Source organism: Dendropsophus ebraccatus, chromosome 1 (assembly GCF_027789765.1).
Source record: "Dendropsophus ebraccatus isolate aDenEbr1 chromosome 1, aDenEbr1.pat, whole genome shotgun sequence".
NCBI lineage: Eukaryota > Metazoa > Chordata > Amphibia > Anura > Hylidae > Dendropsophus > Dendropsophus ebraccatus.
This window is the reverse complement of record NC_091454.1, coordinates 189920468-189932901: the sequence shown is the minus strand read 5'-3', so window position 1 is coordinate 189932901 and position 12434 is coordinate 189920468. Positions and strand designations below refer to the sequence as shown.

The window sequence follows — 12434 nt, the reverse complement described above, 5'->3', positions numbered from 1 at the left end:
TAGCCGCTTCTTACAGATAGGGCACTCTCTAGGTTTAGTTTTAGCTCTCCTAGCCTCCTCCTATTACAAACAAAACAATATCAATCAATACCAGCATAAAAGTGAAGCACTACATGGGGGGATCCCCTCTTACCCAAACCATACCACAGCAGCCGCAGGTTGAGGGCTCTCAGATGTCTCAGCGCCCTGGGATTCCATAGTAATCGCTAACGATAGCCACCAGGATCCACAGCAGAAATACCGTCTGGACAGGTACTCCAGTATACCAGACTCTGGAATACACTGAGCCCAAGCTCAGCCTCCATTTTATGTCTGGCGCCAAAAACGAAAGCTGGCTGGCCCCGCCCCCCCCAGCCGCGGCGCTGATGCGGCTCACCCTCCCGTGCAGGGGGATTCTCTCCCCCCCCTTACAGGCCGCAGCCCGGATTCCGTAGACAAGGCCCACGGGTAATCCCAACTCACAGGGATCCCGGGCTGACGTCATCCGGCCGCGACTCGGCCAGCGTGTGACGTCAGCGCGTCCGCGCACACGCCAGCCGTCCGAACGCGCACGCGCCGCGCACACGCCAGCCGACCGGACGCGCGCGCGCGCCGCGCACACGCCATCCACACTGCCGCAAAACAGCCGGAGAACACCACCCGGTCCTGGAGGCGCAAGGGGAGCACGGGGATCCTCTTCCGGAGGTGCGGGGGGCTCTAAGGCACAGACTCGGCTGTGGCTCCAGTAGCGGAGTCTTGTACAGCCCGGGATGTCGGCATGCAGGTACGTAGCCGGGTGCCCCAGTCTTTCTAAAAAAGGAAAAAAATCCAACATGCAGGTGGAGACCCACCTGCCCGTCCTGCTCCCATGGGACAGGAAACAGATACTGGCGTGTGTGGGGCGATGAGCTTCTTTTAAAGGTCCAGTGGTCCTGTTTCCTGTCCAATGGGAGGAGGTAGTCCTCTCCAGGGGTGCCGTCATAGGGCGAGAGGAGAAATAACCATCATGATAACTGCTCCATTGTGGGCTTTGCTGCGACTTTTCAAGCCCCCACACACACAGAAAAGTTGTTGGGAGCAGCCAACTATGTATATAACACAACTCTCTTCTCTGAAGGGCCAGGCCATGTTGGATTTAAACAGCAAATCCTTTTTACTACCAGGAAATATCTGGCTTCTGCTTTCTCCACTCTGAAGCATGCACACAGATATGGTATTGGGTTGGAAAGAATAGATGACATCCAGGTTATTGAGGGTGTTGGCATTTGAGTTGACTCTTCATATTCACAGCTCTAAGTGCTGCGCAAATGCAGATGGGTAAAGAAAACATGTTTTACCCATACAGGTTATCAAGGATTATGAAAACATAGCTTATTACCTCTAGAAACATCACTCGTAGAGATGAGTGAACCTCCAGCACGCTGTGGTTCGTCTGAGTGTTTGACATTTTACGCCCAGTGCCTAAACTTGGATGCAGCCCTGATGAGTCCTGGAAAACAAGGACAGAGTCAATGGCTGTATTATATGTTATCCCGGACTCCCTAGGGCTGCATCTAACTTCTTTGGACACCGGGAGTCAAATTCCAAATGCTCGGGCTTGGATGAACAGGAGCATGATCGAGGTTCACTCATCTCTAGTCCTCAGTTTATGTGTAGTATTGCAGTTCAGTTCTACTGAAGTCAATGCATCAGAGTTGTAATACCACCCACAACCTGAGGACTAGTGTGGCGCTCTTAGGAATTAATGAGCTATGTTTTTCCTAATGTAGGATAATCCTTTTAACATGCAGCAAACCGTGCGGAAACTTAACCACAAGGCAATTACAGCAGCTTAGCTACTGTATACTTTACAGCCAAGTATTTTGTTGTTTTAGATACTTCTGTTTACTTTGTATCTTAGAAGTAGTAGGCTCTGTAGCGTAACTCCCCTTAAATTATCCAAGTTAATATGTATAGTCTTAGATATATATTGTTTCTGGTTATATCATAAATAAGTTATTATAATAAGTCAGAATTGTGTATAGAGATAAATAATTTTTATATTCATAAGATGAAACAAATAAAAAATAAAATTCACCAGTGAAAAATACAAGCAAAATTAAAAAACACACCTGTATCAAGATTCATAAGGCTTTATAGGCATATATATCAGTATATATCGTCATAGTATGATAATCACAGGAGTATATATATTAAAATTCTTAGTGTAAAACACATATAAAAAACATAGCAAAGCTTGAAGGATGTTTCATTAAAAAAAAAAAAAAAAAAAAGTATCTTTGTGTAGTATATTTCATAAACGACTATTTTTCATAAACTATTATAGCAGTACAATCTTGTCCATATGTGACTCTGCAGGGCCCTTGCAGGTCGCAGTGGTTTGTAGTCACTGCGCTTATGGTAAATATAGAACTGTTCCTCTGTTAGTTGATTTGAGATATATTATATCACTTATTCTCGTATATGCAGAGGTAATACAGTTAAAATAGAATAAAAGCGGTGAAAGTACACCTCTCACCAGTCCCAAGTCTCTGTGTTTGCAGGATCTGCGGCCACAGTTAGTGAGGAGCATGTAGATGGATATGGAACTTCTCCTGCTCAGAGATCCTTCATCCTTCAGAGAACCTCCTGAGAACCTCATGGGGAGAACCTCCTGAATGAAGGATCTCTGAGCAGGAGAAGTTCCATACAAAAATACCTTTTTTTTTTTTTTTAATGAAACATCCTTCAAGCTTTGCTATGTTTTTTATATGTGTTTTACACTAAGAATTTTAATATATATACTCCTGTGATTATCATACTATGAAGATATATACTGATATATATGCCTATAGAGCCTTATGAATCTTGATACAGGTGTGTTTTTTAATTTTGCTTGTATTTTTCACTGGTGAATATTATTTTTTATTTGTTTCATCTTATGAATATAAAAATTATTTATCTCTATACACAATTCTGACTTATTATAATCACTTATTTATGATATAACCAGAAACAATATATATCTAAGACTATACATATTAACTTGGATAATTTAAGGGGAGTTCCGCTAGAGAGCCTACTACTTCTATTACTCATATTTGCTGGTTCTTGGTGCCAACCAAGTAGTGCACTCGCTGTACACCCCTCTTCCTAACAGTACTGTTAGGTTGAGTTCTTACACTAGAATATTTCATTTACTTTGTATCTTGCAGATCTTGTTTTATATTTGGCACTTCTAGCTTTTCCTTCAGTTTTATCACTTATATGAACTTTAAATATTCATTAAGCTGTTGTATTTTAGAATCCACCATAAAATAAGGCACCCTCGAACATGAACAAGACATTAAAGAGGTTACAAAACATGGCCGCTTTCCACCAGAAACAGCACCTCTCCTGTCCTCAGGTTCAGTGTGGGTTTTGCAGCTCATTTACAATGAAGTAAATAAAGCGGAGCTGTAACACCACACACAACCTGAGGACAGGGGTAGCGCTGTTTTTGCAAGAAAGTAGCTGTGCTTTTTCTAATCATGGATACCCCCCATGTTAAGTTTAAGATGTTGCTATCCGTAAAATAAAAACACAAAAAGTGGGAATTCAGAATTTTAATTCATGTCACAATAGCACCTACATTTCACTCACATGGTGGTAAAATTATACAGCAGGCACATGTTCTGCTGAACACAAATTATAATTCCCAACAAAATTTCTATGAAATTCCCAAATGCGATCTCCACAGCTGCTCGCTGGCACAGCGCTCTCCATTCGTCATTACACTCAATCCATAAAAACTTCTAAAAAGATGCATGAGCGGACGAGTTTTTAAAATAAATCCTGACAGCCCACGATATTGTACAGCCCGCTATCTGGGGGGAAAGTAGACCGCCGACATTCAAGCCTCGATTGCACCATTTAGCGGCCGCTTCACCCAAATAATCTGGTCACCAGCTGTCACTCGAAATCAATGTATTCTAGCAGATGCCGAACTATTGCGGATGGTGTATAAGCTCATAGCATGTACCCACCCATCCACTGCTTAAATAAAAGGAAACTACCAGACAAGCTGATAAAAAAATAACTCAATGACCATATTAAAATAGTGATGAGTTTAAAAAAATAAGCAAAAATTCTGGTCATCACTATCAAAAATATCCTCCACGGATGACTAACTCATCCCCTGTGACCAAATGAGACCAGTCAGTCAGTAGTGGAGGGCAGGCTAGTATAGGCCTTCCAGCACCGGAGAGATCCCAATGTCTGACCCTGCCTTCTAACATCTTAGATGCAATGCAGAGTCTATACCTTTGGCTTTAGCATGCACTTGTAACAGTAACGTGACAGCCACCTGTAACAGCACATGTGAGAAGTATGCATTTAATGCAGAGGGACGGCGCCCACGCCGAGAGCTACGGTTCTCCTTGATCTGTATGAGAAAGAACTCTGCTTTCAATAAATAATTTCACCTACTCCATAATAAATACAAATATTGCATTTTATCGTCGGCCTGTTCATGGGAGTGGGTTTGGAATGTAAAAACAGTTCTTGGACAGAGCGGGGGTTACATGGCGACGGCTTGAACGGCTTGTAGTTGTTCTGAGGGTTTCAGCAGCTTCTTTGCAGCGATGATGGTGTTCTTCATCAGCATGGCAACTGTCATGGGGCCCACTCCTCCAGGGACGGGGGTGATGTAACTTGCCTTCTTTCTTACTCCTAGAAAGAATGAAATACCATTAACCCAAGTCTAATGTATACATATTCAGTGTAAGTCAGGAGCAACCATTGATGCACACAAACCCAAAGGAGGAGGCCCAAGCAGTTTATAACCACTCCTGTCTTCTCTTTTCCAACCTGTATAGCATCAAAGAGCACTACAGTACTCTCATCATGTGATCACCAGGTGGCGCTGCCACCCCTTTCTCCAATACAGTAGTGTATTATACATAACATGTCCCCAGGGGTCGTTCATGTCCTCTTGAGCAAATATGTAACCATTGTCTACATCAGGGATGTCAAACTCAGGCCCTCCAGCTGTTGCATAACTACAAGTCCCATCATGCCTGGACAGCCAAAGCTTTAACTTTGGCTGTCCAGGCATGATGGGAATTGTAGTTTTAAAACAGCTGGAGGGCCTGAGTTTGACACGTCTGGTCTACATGAACTCAAACTTTTCCAATAGCTGCGCCAAATATGCTGACTCATATAAGACAAAAAAGTCAAAAAAGTTAACACTACAATTAAAAAAAAAAAATATTAGTTTAGAATTTACCTTCAAAATCTACATCTCCCACAAGTCTGGCTTTCCCGGTGATTGGGTCCTGGACTCTATTGATCCCGACGTCGATAACAGCAGCACCTTCTTTAATCATGTCAGCGGTAATAAGATTGGGAATTCCTACACAGAAAAAGGAGGGAGGTTACAATATATTTAAGTCAATGTCCACTTTCTTTCTGATACAACACAGTACTGTCCCACACCGCGCACATACAGCCAGAACGCACTCACCTGCAGCAGCAACTACTATGTCAGCAATCCTGGTGTGCATCTTCAGTTGTTCCTTGGGAGTGTACCGGTGTGAGATTGTAACAGTGGCGTCACCTGCAAAATAACCACCAAGATTACACACTGAAATAATAAGTTACAATACAGACACCCTATAAATCTGTTTCAAAGCCGCAAACATGGCTGCTTTCCTCCAGAAACAGCATGACTCTTGTCCTCAGTTTGAGTGTGGTTTTGAAGCTCTATTGAAGTAAATTTGCTGAATTGCAATACTATACACAACCTGCGATAGGGGTGGTGCTGTTTTTGCAAAAAAGTAGCCGTGCTTTTTCTAACCCTAGATAACCCCTTTAATGAGTTCCAAATAAAGAAAGCACTGACCTCCAGGGCGCTCATGCTTCCCGTCTGTGTGTAGCAGCATAGCAATGGGCATTCCTACATTCTTAGATCTGCCAGCTACCACTACATTTTTGCCCAGAGTGGGGATCCCTGTAGACACAGACACAAAAAAAGGGATTAGTCACACAGACAAGTCTTATGATCACAGGTGACTAACAAAATGGTGTTTGAGGGAATGTTACCTGTTCTCTTGATGATCTCCCATACTCCCCAGGGAGTGGCTGGTAACATGGAGTCCTGGTCAAGGCACATTTTGCCAACATTTACGACATGAAACCCATCAACATCTTTATCGGGGGTAACTGCATTGCACACTTCTCGCTCGTCGATATGGTCTATAAAAAATAAAAAAGAAATAAACTTTAATACGCTAATATATTGTAAGTAAAAGTAGAAAATGATCTCTATCTATATATATATATATATATATATATATATATATAAATACATATGTGTGATATATAAAATAAATAATATATATATATATTATTTATTTTATATATATATATATATATATATATATATATATATATATATATATATATATATATATATATATATATATATCTATCTATCTATCTATCTATCATATATATATATTGGTCCAAAAGTAAGTGGGCAGTATGTGTAATAAGCTTATGAAGGGGGAGATTTATCAAACATGGTGTAAAGTGAAACTGGCTCAGTTGACCCTAGCAACCAATCAGATTCCACCTTTCATTCCTCACAGACTCTTTGGAAAATGAAAGGTGGAATCTGATTGGTTGCTAGGGGAAACTGAGCCAGTTTCACTTTACACTATGTTTAATAAATCTCCCCCTTTATAACCCTATTACACATACTGTCCACCAACTTTCGGACCACCATGTATATAATATATATATATATATTTTACACACAGATGCAATACCTCCATGTGTGGGTGTCTCAGGCCTTGGGCAGAGATGTGTCCTCTAAAACCTTATCTATTAAAAGCCAGTTCCCACAGCAAAGTAATGTGCAAGGTCACCAACACTCCCCAGTCACATAGCAATGATATAACAGAGTTTACATATTACATATATTTTGGCAGCGTTCAGTGAGAAAACCCCCTTCTAATATTACATAACTGGAATGTAAGCCACAAGTCAGCCAGCAAGCTATTGTATGTTATGGCTCTGATCCCCCCAGTATCATGACTGCAGCTGCAGGCAGCGCACACATCTGCAGCCCAGGCTAGGTCAATCAGGTTTTACAGCACCATGCTTATATTTACTGTCAAATAGAAACTGTCCTGATCTAGAAAGAATACACGAGTCCAACTATAACGCTGAGCGTCACACCCACTCTGTACTGGGAGCACAAACCATGTCACTATCTGTTCTATCAATTCCAAATTCCACAGATTAACAAGTGAATTGTGAGCCAGAACCATGAGAAAACACTAGAGAGATGGGATATCTACAAGTCAAGGATTTATCCACATCATATAGTGTTACTCCCCCATATGAGCTACAGACCAGCGGCATCTAGAGAGAATGAAATGTGCACTGTGTGAGTCTTCCCTGTATGTCAGGATGCAACGCTACACATTTTCATTACTAGAATATAACTTATTAAAGGGGTTATCCAGGGCTTCAAAAAGATGGCCACTTTCTTCCAGAGACAGCACCACTCTTGTCTCCAGTTCAGGTGTGGTTTGCAATTAAGCTCCATTCACGTCAATGGAACTGAGTTACAAAACCTGCACGCAAACTGGAGACAAGGGTGGTGCTGTCTCTGAAAGAAAGTGGCCATCTTTTTGTGGCGCTAGGTAACCCCTTTAAGGTCCTGGAACTGAATACTATGACTGTAGGTGGTTGCTCCCCATTGTGGGGGTAAGATTGTGCCCCTTGGGTGAGCAGCAGTTACCTGGCAGGGGGAGCTGCACCAGCAGGCCGTCCACATTGTGGTCATTGTTCAGCTTGCTGATCAGATCCAGAAGTTCATCCTGGGAGATGGATGAGGGCTTGAGAATGGTTTCACTGCTGATTCCTAAGATGAAAAAAAAATGAGAATGATAAATCTACATGTATAGATGTAATAAGAGAAATTCCGGCAATTTTAATACGGACTGTCATCTGTCACTGTGACCTTACGTAGGGCGAGTTGTATTACTTCAAAATGTTTAACAATCTGCTTTACAAAACCTGACGTGTCACAGTGACCTCGCAAAACATTAGAAAGAGTAGTAGATACTTGGAACAAACTTTGAGATGTGTTTGGTAATTCCACAGTAAGTGAATGTAATCCTATTATCCTAAGATAATAAGAAATAGGAAATATAAGGACAGACTAGATGGATGAAATATATATCTATACATCTATGTTATAGCTATACATACACCAACCAGACCACTGTTTTTAGAGCAGAGTGGTGTTCAGTAACCTAGACAACGAGCTGCACACAATAGGAGAGAAAGAGCAGCATATCCGAAGAAGGAGGTTAGTTTGTTAAATGAATGTATTTGCAAAAATATATAACTTGAGGACTGCTACAGGTATATTAGCAAAGATGGGAATACCCCTTTAAAGGGGTTATCCAGCACATGAAAAACATGGCCACTTTCTTCCAGAGATAGCACCACTCTTGTCTCAAGTTTGCATGAGGTTTTGCAACTCAGTTCCACAGAAGTGAATGGAGATTAATTGCAAACCACACCTGAACTGGAGACAAGAGCTATGCTGTCTGTGGAAGAAAGTGGCCATGTTTTTTCTAATGCTGGATAACCCCTTTAAGTCAAAACGGGTGAAATGCAATACCAAGCACAGCAGACTACTTTCTCATGACTGGCCGACCAGTGTTTTCAGTGACCAAACACCTCAAGCACTTTTATAAGCAACAGAATATAAAGTCCTGATAACAATTTCTAGAGACAACCAGGCAGATTTAGGTGGTGGTGCATAGTATAAGAGGTAGAAAAGACCACTTTGTCATACATACCAACATCAGCGGCAGCTCTGGTCTTGTTGAGCACGTATGAATGACTGGCGGGGTTGTCCCCGACCAGGACCACGCTGAGATGTGGCCTCTTGTTGCCAGCGGCCACCCATTGCTCCACGTCTTGCCGGGCCTCCTGGCGGATTTGCCTAGCTAGCTTCCTTCCTGATATGACGACAGCGTCGTTTCTGAAAAAAGAGAAAAAACAAATTGAGTCACAACGCCGTATAACGTGATGGACAAAATGATCAGAAGTGGCTTACAGTTCTATAACACAGAGCTAGAAAATACTACAGATGCCCCTAACACTGACTGGTACCATCTTAGGCTGCTAAGGAGAGAACGCCACTAGTCACCCAGCACCTTGTCTTATTACAATTCTATAACATCACAAAGAGGACAAATCTTTTATCAGGAAACACTGCTCAAAACTGGGGACAACTCCAGCATGGTATCACAGTCTCCTCTGGTTGTGACAGGTGACTATAGACCTGCACAGGTTCAGTCCCCATGCAGCCTTCTGTGGTTGATGTGTTTCCCCATTTACAGCAGCTGATCTACAGGATGTGGTTTCTTGCAATGGCAGATGAAGTCCTCCAAAACCATGTTATTATGAAGTCCACCCATGATCATAGGCTACTTATAAAGGCACTGTCATAAGTAAATACTTAATTTTATTTAGGAATAAAATGCCTAAGTACGTGGTCCAAAGAAGCTATACTCCAGCAATTTATTTCTTCTTTCAAATCAACTGGTGTCAGAAAGTTATATAGATTTGTAATTTACTTCTATTTAAAAATCTCCAGTCTTCCAGTATTTATCAGCTGATGTATGTCCTGCAGGAAGCGGTGGATTCTTTCCAGTCTGACACAGTGCTCTCTGCTGCCATCTCTTTTCATCACAGGAACTGCCCAGAACAGTAGGAAATCCCCATAGAAAACCTCTCCTGCTCTCCAGACTGGAAAGAATACAACTTCCTGAAGGACATACAGCAGCTGATAAGTACTGGAAGACGGGACATTTTTAAATAGAAGTAAATTACAAATCTCTGGCACTTTCCAGACCTGTTGGATTTGAAAGAAAAACTTTTTTCGCTGGAGTACCCCTTTAAGAAGATACAGGATCCCAGAGAGAATGTCCATAACAGTACAGTACCCCTGCAACCCATCCCCATGTTAGTAGACTTGTCACATTAGCCGAAGGAGTCACGAGTTATAACACGTCGAGCCGTCTGGAATTTCTAATCATCAATCTACAAATTATCGGCCATTCCACAGACTAAAGGTGTCATAAAGAGCCTGTGTCCACAAGAGACTATGGGGAGATTTATCAAACATGGTGTAAAGTGAGACTGGCTCAGTCGCCCCTAGCAACCAATCAGATTCCATCTTTCATTCCTCACAGACTCTTTGGAAAATGAAAGGTGGAATCTGATTGGTTGCTAGGGGCAACTGAGGCAGTCTCACTTTACACCATGTTTGATAAATCTCCCCCTATGACTTTACTTACACCTCAGTGTTCCTAGTCCCATCTACGGCTATCAATAAATGCGCTGAGAATACTTATTGGCAACCTTCACAGAACCGCCATGATCGACCAGTTATTTTCCACTGAAAATTTAGGACCTATTTAGACGTGATATTAAGGTTCAGTTCTCAAGTGTCACCTCCAGCAGCCCATTCTAGGCATCGGCCCCTGTAGACTAAATTTAGAAGGAACCGATAAGGTTACAGTAGTTATGGGCCCAGATTGCGGCCTCTTCTACCCTCACTTTATATAGCTATATACTGTGCACCCTGATACGTGTATGTAAGGAAAGCACCGAAACAAGGGAGCAGTGTTATATAATAATCGCCACGGTCACCAGTCTCCATAAACATTACAGGGAGAGAGGCCGACTCCATACAATGTAAATAGTTAACTGTGAGCCGGCCGTCAGGCGGACAACAGAAGCCATGTGTGTAGTGACAGGAGGGGGAGCAGCATGGAGGCTGGCTCCCAAATAGCTGCTCACATTCCTGCACTAGACGGGAAACCGGAGCGGCCACAAAGCCCTAGTGAGCGTATATCCTACACATACATGGTATAGTCACACATGCCGGGGGTCAGGAGGGCTTGTCATTGAAATTCGAGGAATTTTATTCATAGTAGTCAGGGTTCTTCAGATCATCATACAGCCTCTCTGGCTATGGGCCCACATAGTTTTAAGGGTTTTCTTTGCTGTATTGAGGCTGATGTTTAGATGTTTAGTTTGCTTTTTGGAACTTAATTTTTTTTTTTTTACACCCTTTTGGGTTACAGCAAAAGCAATGGCTTGGAGGGAAAGCGTTTTTTGCAAAAGGGACTTTTTTGGGGGGTATGTTTGCATCCTAAAATCTGAAGACTTTGATTATAGTATAGAGCAGGGGGTGTCAAACTTCACGGCCTTCTAGCTGTTGTAAAACTACAATTCCCATCAGGCCTGGATACCCAAAACTAAAGCTTTGGCTGTCCAGGCCTGATGGGAATTGTAGTTTTGCAACAGCTGGAAGGCCGTGAAGTTTGACAACCGTGGTATAGGGCAAAGTCCCCCAAACCTACAACTCCCATCATGTTGAGCTCAGACTGTCAGGAAAAGGCAGATTATGGCCAGAATAGACTGAATTCAGTCATGTCGGAGACAAGGGGACACATGAGTGTCACAAGACACAACATGTCATTAATTTATCAACCAATTCCAGCATAGCTTTTCCTCTTCTGAAGCCAATTTTGAAATAGGGCCACTACTCACATTATTCAGCTATTCCCCGTATCCCCGGCATGAGATCCAGCCCTAGTACTGCATTAGATCTCACCCTCCTCGGTTTCCAGATTTATACGTCAGTATCACAATAACCTGCTCTTTGTATTGATGCTATAGATTTTCCTCGAAGTGTTACTATACAGCTCCCTATGCACAGTGCACCTTGCATCACCTTCTATATGGGGGTGGGTCTCTGGTGTAATTCTTATGTGGCAATATTAATCTTCTCCAGAAAGGGATGAATGCGTTCATCTAAATATAAAGCACGTAGCCTTCATTACCTTGGGAGCCGGGGAACGCGTAATCCCGCAGCCTTCCAGCCCTATATCTCCGCTGCTATATAAACAGGACACAATGAGAGCTGACAGGGCAGTCACAGGGAGTATATGGATCATTCCAGCTACACCCAGCAACCAGATGGCATTAGATTGTTTTCTATAGAGGCGTCCGGCATACTGAAGACAATACTGCTGCATTATGACTAAGCCTTTTATACACTATTCCAGATATGAATATATCCATATTGCAGGAATACTCATAGGCTGAAAGCATACAAAGCATCTGTTCACCCCCAAAGCCCCATTGGGGAGGGGGGGTAATAACTGGGGACACATACAATGTGATGTGCTATAGGGAAACCTACACGTAGCGGTAAATCCGCAGTGGATTATAGTACCATGCACGTGAAGGAGATTTCACAAATCTTACCAACATGCTAAAGATTTTTTGCTCCATATTAACTGAGCTGTGATGTGGATATGGGATATAATACATATGAGCATCATTTGTATGACACACACAATCTTTCCATTAATATTATACAGATGGTGCAGAAT

At 42.3% G+C, this 12434-nt stretch overlaps 1 protein-coding gene across 1 annotated transcript in view; it reads right to left on the bottom strand.

Moving 5' to 3' along the window:
• Positions 1-3548: 3548 nt before the first annotated feature.
• The window catches only part of MTHFD2 (methylenetetrahydrofolate dehydrogenase (NADP+ dependent) 2, methenyltetrahydrofolate cyclohydrolase), an 11367-nt gene continuing 2481 nt past the window's right edge, over positions 3549-12434 (bottom strand). Inside the window, exons 2-8 of the mRNA XM_069942599.1 lie at positions 8820-9004; positions 7748-7870; positions 6040-6192; positions 5840-5947; positions 5462-5554; positions 5225-5350; positions 3549-4668 (exon numbers count right to left, since the gene is read on the bottom strand). Coding sequence (XP_069798700.1) covers positions 4517-4668; positions 5225-5350; positions 5462-5554; positions 5840-5947; positions 6040-6192; positions 7748-7870; positions 8820-9004 — 940 coding nt within the window. The 3' untranslated portion in view covers positions 3549-4516. The remainder of the gene's footprint in view (positions 4669-5224; positions 5351-5461; positions 5555-5839; positions 5948-6039; positions 6193-7747; positions 7871-8819; positions 9005-12434) is intronic.